General features: G+C 49.8%; 1 protein-coding gene across 11 annotated transcripts in view; it reads left to right on the top strand.

Annotated features, from left to right (window-relative positions):
• Positions 1 to 10,339: 10,339 nt before the first annotated feature.
• The window catches only part of CLTCL1 (clathrin heavy chain like 1), a 97,902-nt gene continuing 91,525 nt past the window's right edge, over positions 10,340 to 16,716 (top strand). For 8 of the 11 annotated variants that reach the window (XM_074391079.1, XM_039462401.2, XM_039462398.2 and 5 more), the window contains exon 1: positions 10,341 to 10,475. In XM_074391079.1, the coding sequence (XP_074247180.1) occupies positions 10,434 to 10,475 (42 nt within the window). In that variant the 5' untranslated portion in view covers positions 10,341 to 10,433. Of the gene's footprint in view, positions 10,476 to 11,042; positions 11,083 to 15,301; positions 15,400 to 16,716 lie in introns of all 11 variants that reach the window. The other 3 variants (XM_074391076.1, XM_074391077.1, XM_074391081.1) reach the window with 3 other exon arrangements.

Raw genomic sequence — 16,716 nt, 5'->3', positions numbered from 1 at the left:
GTGGGACTAGAACTTGGGCCAATGGAGGGGCAGGTGGGAAGGAGCACAGAATAGCCCAGAGCGCTGACCAGCGAGCGGCCTCACCTCCTGCTGACTCTCTGGACAGGGTCCTGCAGGGGGCGCTTCAGAGCACAACTTTACTTTCTGTAGTAACCTCTCCGGCCCTGTGCTCCTGTGGTTTTATGTCTTATTCTGTGTTTTGTTTTGTTTTGTTTTTTTGAAACAGAGTCTCATTCTGTCACCTAGGCTGGAGTCAGTGGCCCAATCTCAGCTCACTGCAACCTCAGCCTCCTGGGTTCAAGTGTATCTCCTGCCTCAGTTTCCCAAGTAGCTGGGACTACAGGCGCTTGCCACCACACCTGGCTAATTTTTGTCTTTTTAGTAGAGATGAGGTTTCACCGTTTTGGCCAGGCTGGTCTCGAACTCCTGACCTCATGATCCTCCTGCTTTGGCCTCCCAGAGTGCTGGGATTACAGGTGTGAGCCACCATGCTTGGCATGCCTTACTCTTAATGGGAACCATAAATATATGGCCAGTGCTGGCAGGAGGACTGCCCACTCCTGGACACCTACTGACTAGATTTGGGCTTTCTTGCTGACTACCTGAGATGACCGACTCCATGTGGGATGGCTGACGTGAATTTTCTGTAATACCCCAGTCTCCTCTGGGTGGTGAGTGAGACACCAAAAGTCTAGTCCTGCAGACATGGAGACTGAACTTGGTCCTGACAACCCTGCATCCTCTCACCATCCTGGCTTCATTTCCAGGCCTAGGCCATGACAGCCATTCGCAGCAGGGGGCATGTCATAACCTCAGCATCCACACATTTGGGAGGCCAAGGTGGGCATATCACTTAAAGTCAGGAGTTCAAGACCAGCCTGCCCAACATGGCAGAAACCCGTCTCTATTAATAGTACAAAAAAAATTAGCTGGACATGATGGCGTGCATGTGTAGTCCCAGCTACTTGGGAGGCTGAGGCAGAAAAATTGCTTGAACCCAGGAGGTGGAGGTTGCAGTGAGCTGAGATTACACCACTGCATTCCAGCCTGGGCGACAGAGTGAAACTGTGTCTCAAAAAAAAAGAAAAATCCACACATGCTTTAACCAGTAGGGTGTGTGTTGTGAAGACTCTGCTTTATGCTAAGACAAATCTGGCTTTTGTCCTGGCTCCTAGGAGGTAACCTCTCAATCCTCCAATTTTTCCAGTGACCACACCTGAGTTTATGAGAGCAAGGTGACTCATGGTAGGCCCCTGACTGATTCAGAAAGTGGGGTGGCCATGTAGGAAAGAAAACCTGGGTCCCTAAAGAGTTGGGGCTCTGAGCCACTGATATAACTCCACCCTGCTGTCCTTCGAGGGGTCGAGTGGGGCTGGAGATTGAGTTCAATTCAATCAGTCATTTCTCTGTAGTAAACCCTGAATGCTCTGGACACTGCAGTCTTGGTGCGTTTCCTTGCACGGTGCTCCCACATCAGTGCACAGGAGGGGATGCGTCGTGAGGACACAGAAGCTCCATGTCACAAGCCCCTGGCCCTGACTCCCGGTGTTTCCTCAATGGGCTCATCCTGATTTATATCCTTTATAATAAAATTGTAATCTAAGGGCTTTCTTGAGTTCCGTGATTCACCATCACGAATTATCAAACCTGAGGTGTTTGTGGGAACGCCTGCATTTGCAGCGTGTCTGTCCTAAGTGTGGTTTGCCTGAACCCTTAAACTTAGGGCTGGAGTGTCAACTGGGAGCAATGCTGTGAAGGGCTATGCCCTTATTTTGTGAACTTTGACCTCAGTTAAGGTAGTTAGTTTCAGAAAAGCAATGTAGAATGGTTATCCCAAATCTTTCTCCCCACATGTGAGCAAATTCACTCTGGAGAGCAGAGGGCGCCTCCCAAATCCTCAGGTATTGAGCAGGCGCAGATCCTCCAGTGTGTGACAACTCCCCCTTCTCTCTCCCTCCCCCCTTCCTCTCTTCCCCACCCCTCACAGTCAGGCACCTACCTGCACTGTGAGTTCCCTGGGCATGAGATGGTGGGAGGTGGGTTTCAGGCAAACCACACTGAGGGCAGACACGCTGCAAATTCAGGCGTTCCCATGAACACCTGGGGTTTGGTAATTCACGATGGTGAGTCACGGAACTTCAGAAAGCCCTTAGATCCAGGTGGACCATGTGCACAGTTGACCCTGTAGGTAAGGGTCAAGGTCCTGTGTCTCCAGGAAACTTCCTCGTGTCTGTCACTGTGTGGGACGCTCACAGATGTTGACTTATGGACAAAGGGAGCAGGAGGAGGTGTCAGTGATTGTCCTGTGAGTGCCCCTGTGAGCAGTTCTGCAACCTGGAAACTAAAATTCCTCAGGGGATGGGTGAGGAGCAGCAGCCCCACATGTCCATGTGCAGACCCAAATGCTTCAGAAACTCCTGAAAAATACTTGCACACAGGGCAACATTTGCTGTGAGTTAAATTCCCAAAATGTGTAGAAAGGTGGACACTCTCAAGCAGGATTGGGATAACCCCCCTCTGAACTGAGAGTCAGTCGTCGGAGGGAAGAGGGCACAGGGCAGGTGGGCCGGGAAGGGGTCGCCTCGCTCCCCTCTACCTGTGTCCCTGTGGGTGAGACAGGGCTGCTCCCACCGCCATGGTCTCCCCACAGTGCTGCTCACTCTCAGCTTCTTCCTGAGTGTTCTGGGCGGTCAGATATGCAACCAGGCCCGAGCCTGAGAAGGCAGCAGGGATCCCGTCCCTCCTGGATCCCACAGTCCCACCAGCAGCCATGTTCATCATAAACCAGGGCTCTGGGCTCTGCTGGTGTCAGCATAACCACCGTAGCCACTGCTCAGGGTGCAGGCCACTGAGGCTCCTGGGGCGTCAGAGGCACAGGCTGGGAGAGGGACCTGGAAACACAGGCAGCAGTTAGGGCTCCAGGTGGGGGCAGGCGATGAGCTTTCGGAGGAGAAAGAGCAGGGGTGGGGCTCTGAGGTCTGGGAGGTTGGGTTTTCTTTTAAGGCACTGATCACTGCGCACCTTGACCTGTGAGGAGGGTGAGTAGCAGAGAGGTCCAGGCCGTGGTGGAGATGCCGCAATGCTGAGCCCTCAGCTGAGCCTGGGCCGGGCCCCAGCCTCTTCTCCCCTCAGCATAGGACTGGGCAGGACATCGCCCTCCCTGCGAATCTCTCTCCCAAGGCTGGCTTGGTTTCACAGAGTTTGCCTCCCCCTAGTGGCCAGGTGTTGCCTCACACTCAGGGCTGAGACAAGACCTCCCTGAGCCCCTGTGTGTGCACCTGTGAGTGGAGCCCAGATGGGTGTCCTGGACGTTCCTCAGGCTCCACTTCCCATGTCTCAGGCCTCTCCACAAAGCCTCTGTCCCCGTGGGGCCCTGCAGTGGGACGCAGCCACCAGATCAGTTAATTTTGGAGCCTGCCCAAGGCACCTGTCCCATCTTTCACTTTTTCAACTGTTATTCAACACACACAGTTGATATGCCCGCCTCAGGCCAGCCCCCATCCTTGGCTCTCAGGAGAGGAGAAGCAGCAGGAGATGCCACAGTGCCCCGGGGTTACTCTGTCCTTCCCGGGAGTCGTCCCCCCGCAGTCACCAACTGATGCTGAGTGTTGCCTGTGGAGCTTCTGGTTGCTTCCAGGGGGACCGGCAGCAGCTCACGCACTCTGGGCAGGTGACAGGAGGCTCCACAGTTAACGTGGCCCCACCCACAGAGGTCCTGGGAGAATCTGGGCTGCGACGGGAGTGGGTGGAGGAAGAAAGCTATAAGCAGCTTACTTTTTCTTCTTTTCAGTTTCATTACTCAAGTTTCAGATTTCCTTCATTCATGAGGTTCTTTATAACCCAGTCCCTGTGAGGAACCCAACTGCATTACACTGAAAATGTATCTTCTCGATCTCACCATTCTCAGTTGCCTCTTTCCCCTGTTTGAGCAGCGCTGCAGGGGAGGGACTGCAGCCAGCTCCTTTGCAGTCTCCCACATGCGTGGGGATGAAGGAAGGAGGCACAAGGCAGAGTCCAGGGCCTGGCTGGGTGGGGCTGTCCCAGGAGGATGGCCAGAGGAGATCTGTAGCCAGAGCTTCCACCCCCAGTGCCTCTGAGGGTTAAACTCCCAGGGCCCACATTTCCAGGACTTCTGCCTGGAGACTTTTGCCACCAGGCCACACTGTTGTCTCAACGCTGCTGCCTTCCTGAGGCAGATGATGATGTTCCTGAGCTCTGAGCCAACATCATGGATGGGTGACTCAGCCCAGCCTGGAAGTGAGAACCTAAAAGATGTTAAAGTCAGGGGTGAGGGACTCACTTGACCACAGCCTACCTCCCTTGTGTCAGAGCTCAAAGTTTGGGGCTAACATGCCAGAGCTATGTTTCCTTGATGTCCTTTCTTATATTTTTATTTCTTTGCTAAAATTTCTACCTATTCACTGCAAACGTATCTTACAGGAAAGCCTTGCAGTGAACCTATCAAACAAATTGGGAAGATTTATCATCTTCACCACATTGTTTGGAAACACCGACTGGGAATATAGTACCTATTTATTTAACACTTATGCTTTCTTGTAGTTTTCAGGTAACAAAACGTTCTGAACTCTTCCAGTTTCAGTGTCATTATTTTCTTTGATCCCTTTGAAGATATAATTATTCTGTGTTCTGGCTTCATTGTTTGATAAGCCAGTAGTTAAACTTAATTATCTCTCTCTAGAAAGTAATCCATTGTTTTCCCTCTGGCTTCTTTTAAGGTTTCCCGCCACCCCCCCCACCCCCCGGTTTCCAGCTATTTTATTACGATCCGCCTAAGTGTATTTTGCTTTTTAGACATTCTGATTAAAATCTGTAATGCTTCTGGAAACTGAAGATTGATATCCTTCATCAATTTTCAAACCCTAAGCCATTACCTCTTCAGATATTGCTTCTGTCTCTTTCTCTGTACTTCTAGGACTCCAGTTACCTGTATGTTAGACCTCTAAATGTGTCCTCTGCATCTAATTTATTCATATGCTGTATTTTCTGTCCTTTTACTTCTGTATTTCAATTTAGATATACTCTTCTGACTTAATTCTACCATCACTGGCTTTCTCTTTTCAGAGGTGTATAATATACTAACACTATCTACTGAATTTTCATAACTTCAGTTCTAGAATTTCCATTTGGTTCTTTATAGTTTACAGGCCTGTGATAAAATTCTTAATCTTGTCTTTTATCCTCTTAACCATATTAAGCATAATTATATAAAAGTCTTTGTGAAAAGTCCTTTTTTTTTTTTTTTTTTTTTTTTGAGACGGAGTTTCGCTCTTGTTACCCAGGCTGGAGTGCAATGGCGCGATCTCGGCTCACCGCAACCTCTGCCTCCTGGTCTCAGGCAATTCTCCTGCCTCAGCCTCCTAAGTAGCTGGGATTACAGGCACGCGCCACCATGCCCAGCTAGTTTAATTGTATTTTTAGTAGAGACGGGGTTTCACCATGTTGACCAGGATGGTCTCGATCTTTCGACCTTGTGATCCACCCGCCTCGGCCTCCCAAAGTGCTGGGATTACAGGCTTGAGCCACCGCGCCTGGCGAAAAGTCCATTTTTTTGATCCCCTAGAGCTCACTTGTCTGTTATTGGTCTTGTTTTTGTTTTAGAAACAGGGTCTCATTCTGTCACCGAGACTGGAGTGCAGTGGTGTGATCTTGGTTCACTGCAGCCTTGACCTCCTGGGCTCAAGCCATCTGCCTGCCTCAGCCTCTGGAATAGTTGGGACTATAGGTGCATACTTGGCTCATTAATGTTTTTAGAAACAGGGTGTCACTACGTTTTCAAGGCTTGCTCTTGTTTTTTTGCAATTATTTCATCTTTTCTCGTTGGATGCCTACTTATTTTTGATTCGGTGTTGAACACTGTATGTGAACAACTGTAGAGGTAATTTGAGACCGTGGGTGAGGTTATCATTCCCAGAGAGAATTTACATTTGCAGCTGGCAAGGACTGACGTGATTTGAATGGAGTCCCAAAGAATTTGTGGTCCCAAAACAGTACAGTGGGATTCCTCCTTGGTGGTACCAAGCCTCCAGATTTTGTTCTCCTAGAGCAATGAGAGTGTTAAAACTGCTTCTCAGAGTCCTAGTGTCTCAAACATTCATCTGGAATTGGCAGATGTCTTTCAAGAAAAAGCAGCCACAAACCGGCTCACCACTCTCATTTCCTTTCTCTCTAATATTGGCCTAATAATTCTTCACTGCCGTGTTCGTTCTCTGAAGCTGCCTGAAAACTAAAGTCCTCCATTGACTCTTTCTTTTTTTAAGACAGGGTTTTTCTCTGTTACCCAAGCTGGAGGACAGTGGCGTGATCATAGCGTACTGTAACCTTGAGCTCATGGGCTCAAGCAATTCTCCTGTTGCAGCCTCCAAAGCAGCTAGGCCTATAGGCTTGCATCACCCTGCCCTGTTAATTTTTTAGTTTTTTTTTTGTAGAGATGGGGTCTCACTATGTTGACAAGGCTGGTCTTGAACTCCTGGACTCAAGCAATCCTCCTACATCAGCCTCCCAAAGAGTTGGGATTGTAGGCCTCCATGGACTTTTCAATTATACCTATAGGAAAGTCCCATGGGAATCTGAATCTGAATTTAGATCTAACATGTTCTTTTTTTTTTTTTTTTTTTTTTTTTTTTGAGATGGAGTCTCACCAGGCTGGAGTGCAGTAGTGCAATCTTGGCTCACTGCAACCTCCACCTCCCGGGTTCAAGCGATTCTTCCACCTCAGCCTCCCAAGTAGTTGGGACCACAGGTGTGTGCCACCATGTCTGGCTAATTTTTGTATTTTTAGTAGAGATGGGGTTTCACCATGTTGGCCAGGATGGTCTCGATCTCTTGATCTCAATCTGCCTTCTCCTTAGAGGTCTGAATGAGAGTCTCCCAGTGCCCTCGTTAGAGGGCTTGCTCCCAGCTCTACAGCCACCCCTCATCCATAGTGTGTGTCAAAGTCCCGAAGTCCTCAGAGGTCTAGGTCACATCCCCATGGGATCTCCGCTCTGGGCTCAAAGACTCCGGCCCCAGCTGGTCAACACACTTCCTCAGAGATCTGAATTCCAGTCTGCAGGCCCTTCCTTTAAGCTGTAATAATTCCAGCTTCTCTTTCATCTTTAGCTTTAGGGGTGGTAGCTGCATCCTGTTTGTACATCCATAGCTTGGGATTTTCCTTTTATTGAGTTAACTTGATTTCCTGTCACCTATTATTTATATTCCCTTCCCTCTGTTTAAATAACTGATGCACTTTCTCTCTCTCCTGTAGTTTGAAGGTCAGTGTCCCCTCCAAAACTAATATTGAAACCTACTCCTGGGCTGGGCACGGTGGCTCACGCCTGTAAGCCCAGCACTTTGGGAGGCCGCGGTGGATGGATCATCTGAGCCCAGGAGTTAGAGACCCACCTAGCCAACATGGTGAAACCCTATCTCTACTAAAAACGCAAGGCGTGGTGGTGTGCACCTGTAGTCCCAGCTACTTGGGAGGCTGAGGCAGGGGAATGGCTTGAACTTGGGAGGCGGAGGTTGCAGTGAGCCGAGATTGTGCTACTGCACACCAGCCTGGGCGACGGGGAAAAAAAAGAATTGAAAGGTTTTTTCAGGATTAGTTAGCAAGTGATAACAACTTTATTTCCTGTTAACTATAACTATCACTTATATTCAGTTCCCTCTGTTCAAATAACTGATGTGCTTTCTGTTTCTTCTATGGTTTGAAGAAAGAGACAGAAAGTTTTGTGTCTCCTCTAACATTAATTTTGAAACGTAATCCCCACTTGAGGTCCCCATTTATTAACAATCCTTTCACTTCGCTTAACTACAATTTTCTTTCTTTCTTTCTTTCTTTCTTTCTTTTTTTTTAAGACAGAGTCTCACTCTGTCACCAGGCGCCAGGCTGGAGTGCAGTGGCACAATCTCGGCTCACTGCAACCTCCGCCTCCTGGGTTCAAGCAATTCTCCTGCCTCGGCCTCCGGAGTAGCTGGGACTACAGGTGCATGCACACCACCACACCCAGCTAATTTTTGTATTTTTACTAGAGATGGGGTTTCACCATGTTGGCCAGGATGGTCTGGATTTCTTGACCTCGTGATCCGCCCACCTTGGCATCCCAAAGTGCTGAGATTACAGGCTTGAGCCACCGCGCCCAGCCAATTTTCTTAAATTCTTACTTTTAGGGTATAAATTTTTAGTTTTAACCTCCAAAAAGTCCTGGGGAAGGTGATTTAGGGAGTGTTTCTATTTTTTTTTTTTTTTTTTTTTTTTTTGAGACAGAGTGTTGCTCTTGTTACCCAGGCTGGAATGCAATGGCACGATCTCGGCTCACCGCAACCTCCGCCTTCTGGATTCAAGCAATTCTCCTGCCTCAGCCTCCTGAGTAGCTGGGACTACAGGCACGCGCCACCATGCCCAGCTAATTTTTTGTATTTTTAGTAGAGACGGGGTTTCACCACGTTGACCAGGATGGTCTCGATCTCTCGACCTCGTGATCCACCCGCCTCAGCCTCCCAAAGTGCTGGGATTACAGGTTTGAGCCACCGCGCCCGGCAGGAGTGTTTCTATTAATACTGAAAGATTTATATAATGTTTAGGGTAAAGGGTACTTGGAGTCACAGATATTATTGCCAAAATAAAGCGATTTGGGAAATGTAGTACTAACCACAGCCAAACCCAGCTCTATATTTAGCGGATGAGGCCACAGGGATGTTAGAAAGGCCAGGCTGCAGAGGTCTTGGCTAATACTAGAAAAGAGATTTCATTTTAAATAAGTGAACAGTCTGTTCTATTCCTTAACATATTTTTGGCTACTAGATGGTCAAGCCGTTGCGCAAATAATTGCACCATCCTTGTCTTATTCAAGGTGGGTCGTTCATTTCTTAAAATTGCCAGTGAGCAGCATGTGAAGCAGCAGAGACGGCTATCGATTCACCGTAGGAGAGCCTGTGCAGAATGCTAAGGGCCTCCCTTTCCTGACAGACATCTTTTATGCAGCTGAATCACCTGCACGCACAACACATCAGCGAACGGTGCCTCAGAAAAACAACTGGCTGCGGGGCAAACCAGGTGTGGGCTCCAGCTCCCACCTGCTACTCCTGTCCTGCAGCCACGGGCACTCTGGGTGATCCTCACAGGCCTGGGGGTGGTCATCTGCTGCTAGATGACCTTCGCTGACTCTCAGCATTGATATTCCGACACTTGTGTTCTCTAGAAACCACAGGAGCCAGAAAGATGCTTCCTAAAGGAGCAGGGGCCGAGGCTCAAGCTGAAACATGTCTGCAGCACGTGCAGTCACGCGTCCCATGCATCCACGCATTCCGAGACACGCGTCTCGGTCGTGGGATCGTCACAAGGTAACTTGCACAAACTCGGATGGCACAGCCACTACACCAGGCAGCTGGTGCGGTCCGGGGCTGCGAGGCTGCACACCTGCACCGCGCGCGGGGTGCAGAATCCGCCGGCACCCCAATAACACACCTGCGTGTGTGTCTCCAACACAGGAAAGGCAAAGCCCTCGGCTCAGCCCTCACCAGAGGACGGGAAGTTTCCAGCTCGGTTCTCCTCTGGGACCACGGTCATATACGGTCCTCTTCAGACCAAAAGGCCGTTCGTTATATGGCACGAGTCGTTCCTTCTGTCACATCCGTGCCTGAATAAAAAGTGGCCCTGAACTCAAGCGTCCAGAGTTGGAGACAGAACTAGCACCACTGCCCCGCTCTACACGTGGAAGGCGCTGGGCAAGTGCCCCCGCAAACCCCTTCAGGATTTACCCCACGAAAACCCTTCAGTCCGGGAGCCTGCGCGCACCGCGTCCTGCCGCGGGCGCGCGGGACTACTTTCCGCGGACCCTCCGAACGGGCGGAGGGATCCGCGAAGACCCCGCGCGGAAGGGGACGGGCCAGGGGGCGGAGATAGGTTGGAAGGGGGCGTGGTTATGGGCGGGACTGGGCGGGACCGGGGCGGGGTTGTGGGCGGGGCTGTGGAAGGGACCGGGCAGGGCGCGGGGCTGGGGGCGGGGCTGGGGCGAGACTGGAGGCGGGGTAGGGGCGGGGCTGGGGGCGGGGTAGGGGACGGGGGTAGGAACGGGGCTGGGACAGGGTAGGGGACTGGGTAAGGACGAGGCTGGGGGCAGGGACAGGGGGCGGGGTAGGGATGGGGCTGGGGGCGGGGTAGGGGACGGGGGGTAGGGACGGGGTTGGGGCGGGGTAGGGACGGGGTTGGGGCGGGGTAGGGACGGGGTTGGGGCGGGGTAGGGGACGGGGATTAAGGACGGGGCAGGGGGCGGGGTAGGAGGCGGGGTAGGGACGGGGCTAGGGGGCGGGGCCGGGGGGCGGGGTAGGGTCGGGGGAACTGCGCCTGCGCCGCCGCCACCTGTCAGCTCGCGGGAGAGTTCGGTGGCCTTCCCTGCCGCCGCCGCCGCCGCTGCCTCGGTCCGGCGTCAGCCATGGCGCAGATCCTCCCCATTCGTTTTCAGGAGCACTTCCAGGTGAGGCCGGGCGGGCCCGCGGGCCGCGCCCAGCGCTCGGTCCTGTCAACCGCGCCTCTGCCGGGCAGGCCTCCCTGGCTCGGCCCCGCGCCCCCAGCCCGCTGAGCCGCTGCCCAGCCAGCCGCGCCGACCTCCGACCTCACACCTGGGCCGGGGCTGCGGGGGTCCTGGGCGCGGCGGCCGCTCGTGAGGACCCACTCGGGTGCGGTCTCCGAAGCCCCTTGTCCGCGGGCGCCGGCCGGGGAGCGCTGGGGGTGGACGCGAACACCCAGCTCAGTGCCCGCGAGGACGCGCTCAGGTTCCCGCTTCGGGCGGGGCGACCCGGGGGCCGCGCCCATCCCACAGCCCCACGCCGCGCTTGGCGTCCTGCGGTTCTTACCCGGCCCTGAGTTTGCCTCTGTGCTCTGTCGTCGTCCCCAGGGCGCCTTCGCCTGGGAGGACCGTGAACATGCGTGACCCAAGAGAAAAATTCCTCAGCGTTACGCCTAAGGGTTTTCAATGCAGTAACACCCCAAAGCCCGCCTTTTTAATAAGGTCCCGATTTGTTCTCCGTTTGTTTGTGCTCAGGAACACAAGGACTGGCCGCGGCCTTTGAGCGAGGGCTCAGGTAGGGCGCCGTGCGGGTCGCTCGCGGGCTTACCCGGGGAGGTGCGGTGGAGGAGGGATCGCCAGCGGCTCCTCCCCGAGTGCTCTGTGTTAAATCGTCACACTCCCATCCGCTGCGATGCCCTTACTTTCTGGATGAGGAAACCGACTCTCAAAAGTGTTAAAGGACTCATCTTCATTCTGTAAGAACAGGATTCACGCTCAAGTCTTTTTTTACTACAAAGTAGTACATTGAGGAATGTGCTTGATTGAAAGTTCCTGTTTTCACCGTTCAGAGCACTGTTAGCCCTGGATGCAGATGGGAAAGGCCTTGGGAGTTGTGTAGTGACCCGTCCAGTCCTCTCATTCTGCAGATCCCCTCATTCTGCAGACTGGAAACTTGATATCCAAGGATCCTGCCGGGGTCACTTGGTTGGTGACACAGTGGAAGTTGTGTGGAGGTGGAAGTGCCCTGACATTTGTCCCCGGGACTTCATTCCGCCACTAAGCTGAGCCAGTGCCAGTCATGCTGAGGTAGCAAAATACTGCTGCTACTCATATGCTGATGTAGTTATCATTTATTGAGCCATTTCTCTTGTCATTCACCAGGCTATTGTATTTTATAAATCTTGTTTAAGCCTCATAATAACTGAGGCAGGTAGTGATACCCTGTTTTATACCACAGGTCATGAGATTAATATTATAATTCATTCAGCAAAAGTTACATGGCTAGTAAGTGACAAAGCTTGGCTTCTAACCCAGGTCTCTGACTCCAATGCCTGTGCTTAACCACTATCTAAATATCTTCTTTTCAAAGAGCAAGAAAGCAGTAAGGTATTTTAGGTGTCCCTATGTCCGTCAGGGTTTGTAATGTCCGTGAGAGTTTATACGGGATATGTTCCATTATCTGGAAAATGCTGGTGGCTTGCGGCGGGCAGCCACATGAATGGAAGTCTGTGGTTTGTGGTCTCTAACACTGGCTGGGTCTTTGAGGCTGCTCTGCATTCTGTAGAACACACACGGAGTCAGCACACAATGCCTTCACTACAGACCTTTCAGTACTTCAGCCTGTTCCTTAAATCCCGAATCCTGCCTCTCCTGCCTTGCAACCAGCAGATGACTTGGAGAAAACTGAAGCCATAACTAGGATGTTTCTCACCTTTATGCCTGGAGACTTAGAAGCTTGTCTGCAGCTACCCTTTCCTGCCTTCCTGTTCCCTCAAAAGTAGGTGTCCTTTCTTGTCTATGCTCTGGATTTGGTATCCCTCTTTCCCATAAGGGAGCCTTGTTCAGTCGTAGCTTCTCTTTCCTGTATTTTCATCCTTTCCCTCTCATGGTTTCTTCCTGTTTGTGTTGGGTAGTGCTCACCTCTCTTCCATTTGTACAACCAGCAAACTTCTCCCCCACTCCCCACCCCACTTGTGCCCACGAAGCTCTTCTGTCATAGCCAGATGTCATGAAAGAGCTGCTTTAGCGCTGCATTCCTTCTTTATGTTCTCCATTAACCTGCAGTCTGGCTTTTGTCTCCATTTTTTTCCGCTGAATCTGTTCTTGCCAAGGTTACAAGTCATCCTGCAGGTTTTTTGGTAAGGGCCACATTCTGTCTCTGTCCCATATTCTTACATGTTTTTAACCTTCTAAAAATGTGAAAATGATTTTTAGTTTAGCCATACAAAAGCAGGCTGCAGTTGGCTAATCTTTGCTATAAAAAATAAAATCAGGAGAGAGTGGTTCCTCATGCCTGTAACCCCAGCACTTTGGGAGGCCAAGGCGGGTAGATCACCTGAGGTCTAGAGTTTGAGACCAGCCTGGCCAACACGGGGAAACCTCATCTCTGCTAAAAATACAACATTAGCCGGGTGTGTTGGTGCGCACCTGTAATCCCAGCTACTTGAGAGGCTGAGGTGAGAGAATCTCTTGAACCTGGGAGGCGGAAGTTGCAGTGAGCTGAGATGCCACTGCACCCCAGTCTGGGTAATAGACCAAGGCTTCATAAAAAAGTAAGATGAGATAAGTTGAGATAGATAAGATAAAGCCCATCACACCACACGCATCTTCTATGACGTCCAGCAATACTTGATGCTGCACTTTACTACCTCCTGAGGGTCCTTTCTCTGCTGCTTTTGATCCCACAGTTACGCAGGGTTTCTCCTTCCTCTCTGCCCATACCCATTGCCCTGTGGACACCTCTTGTGCACAAGTTTGGAATCTGTCTTGGGCCCCTCTACCTTTTCATTCAGGACACGCTGCTGGTGATTTTATGTATTCCCATAAGCTCGGTGTTCCCAAGCCATCCACGTGTTTTCACAGTTTCACTGCTATGCGCATGAGAGGCAGTAGCTGGTTCTGGTTAAGAGTGCAAACTGTGAGGTTGCAATGAGCCATGATTGCGCCACCGCGCTCTAGCCTGGGTGAGAGAGCGAAGCACCATCTTTAAAAAAAAAAAAAAAAAAAAAGCGCAAAGTGAAGGCACTGAATCTGATCTGGACTCAGGCACTTACTGGCTGTGTGGTTTGGGGCAATGTTTGTCGCTTTTTTGTGCTTCCATATCTTCATCTATTAAATAAGGATAAAAGGTATACTTCTTATCTTACAAAGTAGTTGTGAGGTTTTGAGTTAATAAATGTAAAGCATTAAACAATGACTGGTACATAATACAGTAGTCCCCCTTTACCCATGGGGAATATTGTTCCAAAACCCCCAAAGGATACCTGAAACTGCAGATAGTTCTGAACCCTTTATATACTGGTTTTTTCTCTATGCGTACATATGTATGATCAACCTGAATTTATATTAGGCACAGTAAGAGATTAACAATGATAGCTGATAATAAAACAGAACAATAATAATAATGTGCCAGCATCAATCCTGTTGGACTTTGGGGCCATTATTAAGTAAATTAAGGGTTACTTGAACACAGGCACTGTGATGCTGCAGCAGTTTGAGAAGCGACCGCTACCAACCAGCTAATGGGCTGGCGGTGTATACAGTGTAGATATGCTGGATGCAGGGATAATTTCCGTCCTGGGTGGGCTGGTGCAAGATTTCATCACTCTGTGCAGAATGGCATGCAATTTAAAACTTATGAATTGTTTATTTCTGGGGTCCTACATTTAATATTTTCAGGCTGCAGGTAACAAAGTGTAAAAAAAAAAAAAACCACGGATAAGAGCAGACTGCTGTAAAGCACTGTGTCCTTGCGAGTTGTTGCTGCCGTTGTGACAGCTGCCTAGTGAAGAAGGCCAGGGAATGGTCAGCAGGTTCCTCAGACACAGTGTTCAAAAACGGGGTTCCCTTTCTCCCCAGATGTGTATCTTGTTCAGTGTCCAGCCAGGAGCCTGGGATGTGTTTTCCCCATCCTGTTGTCCCTTTCTCTTGTTTACTTTTGACATCATTCTGCCACTGTCATCATGACCACCGTTTCCCTAAACTATGCCATCATTTCCCACCTTGATGGTCATGCTAGCTTAGTCCTTCTACCTCCAGTCTTGCCCTCCTGAGGTCCATTCTCCAGCATTCAGGCAACGTGATGTCCCAGGATGAGCATCTGCTAAAGTCCTTCAGGGGGTGGTTTCGTGTTTCCTCTGGCATGAAAAGGCTGATCTCCAAGTGCTCTTCCCTGCTCTTCCCAGCCTGACACTTGCTCAACTCTGCGGCTGCTCCCTTTGTGTTCTTTCCAGAACACATTCTCCCCTAACCCCTTTTTACCCACCTACCCCTACTGAGCCTTCTGCAATCTGTGAAAATGATGCTTTCTCTGGAAGCTCTCCTTGAATTGTCAGTTATGAGTTCTTCCTCTGTGCCTCTTCGGGGTTCCTTGTCTAATCATCCTCTTCCCAGGTTACTGTAACTGTTCATTTTCTCTGCTGGATTGTGTGCTCAGGGAGCTACTATTTGGACTTTTTAGAAATATTCAAATATCAGAGTTGGAAGGGTATTGCTGTTTGTAATATCTGAGGATGGGCTGAGAACTTAGGACACCTTGATTCAGAATAGGAATGGCTGAATGGTTTGGTGGCCTAGAAATTTTGTTGAGCCCTAAGTAATTCCCCCCAGCAATATCAAAAAAGCAGCTGCAAATTTGTAAGCCGTGAAATGTGTCATAGCTCGATACACAGAAAACGTAAGCATGTTCCCTTCAGGTGTCTCTGAGGCGATGTTCAAAGCAGATGTACAGACCTTGAGCACTAGAATTCTAGGAGAAAGATGGTCAGGATCTGAATCAGTGCTTCTCTGCCTAGGCTGAATGTGAGAATGGCCTGAAGCTTTAAACACATCTCTGCTGGATGCTAAATCCAAAGCTGGGTGGTGGACATGGAGCTTTGCTATTCCTTCCCAGGTGAGTCTAACACACAGTCCAGTCGAACCAATCTTCTACCTGTTAGTCAATATTAATAATTAAGGAAAGTAAAACTGGGAAGGTGTAGACTGAGCTTGAACTGAAGTCCCATCTACGCACACCGGTGTGTATCTGGAGAGGCTTCGGGGGGGTCACACTCCAAAAGGGGACTCGTACCCAGAGTAGTCCAGTCCATATTTGACTTTTGTTGCCATTGTGTAACTATCTCATTTTGTGAAGTGGTTTTTGATGTACGAAGGCAACTGTTGGCTCATTGTATCCTTAAATTGTTGCATTCCAGTGTAAAATGTCTTTTTAAGGTACCATGTAAGCTGTTACATTTTGCCTGTTGACCTACCACTGCTCCTGGTATTGGAAATACATACTGGCCAGTCAGTTGCCTTCTGACTTTCTTATTTATAAAGCAAGTTAAGGAACCACCTGCCTCAGCCAGGGTGTCTGGGAGGGTGAGCCTCCTGGGAATGCCAACCACTGGGGCATTGTGAGTGACCAAATAGTAAATGAATTTGAATGGGGCCTGTTTGGAAAAACAGATCTTCACCATAGAACACATTTAAATGTTCCAAATACCTAAGCCGTACAAACTAATGCTTCTTTAGTTGACTAGGTTGAAAGAATTCAGTCCTAGAATGATCTCAGTCAAGGTTCCTCTCTACTCAGATATTTTAGCATTCTGTAGCAGGGGCAGGTCTGATGGAAACTAAAATCTTTCCGTTCAAACTCTATCTCTGCCAGGGGAAACCACTATTAAGGAAACCACCGTATCCTTCCAAAAATGATCAAAAGACTTTTACTTTAACTATTCTTCTGCCCTTTGCTTTTGTAACTTAGCACACTGAAGATCCTCTTGCAGGAACACAGACAGATCACTGCATATATCTGACGTGTTGTTTAGCAGGGCAGTAGTTGCTGGCACCCTGTCACCTCCTTCTCTAAGGGGCTATCTTTCTGCGATCTTTCTGAATTTTCCTCTTTGCTTCTTCACTGAGACTTTACCAAGTTTGTAGGCTCTTCTCCCACATTTTCTTCTGCTTCTCTGGAGGCCTGCTGCTGGCCTCCATGCCAGGGAGATGACCGTCACTCTTGGCAGACAGTCTTCGTTGGATGCCACAAAGCTGGGATAGCAAAGTGCAATGACAAAATTAGAATCGGATAGATCCTGACTGGCCAGAATCCAACCAGTTGACATTTAACAGGGATAAATACAGAGTCTTGTGCACTGGTGTTAAAATACAGAAAACCTGTAATGGTGTAATTTGAGAGAAGTTCTGTACAGCATTACATAAATGTAGTTAA

Source organism: Saimiri boliviensis, chromosome 21 (genome assembly GCF_048565385.1).
Source record: "Saimiri boliviensis isolate mSaiBol1 chromosome 21, mSaiBol1.pri, whole genome shotgun sequence".
Taxonomy (NCBI): Eukaryota; Metazoa; Chordata; class Mammalia; order Primates; family Cebidae; genus Saimiri; species Saimiri boliviensis.
The sequence above is the reverse complement of the archived record's forward strand: the minus strand, read 5'-3'. Positions and strand labels throughout refer to the sequence as shown.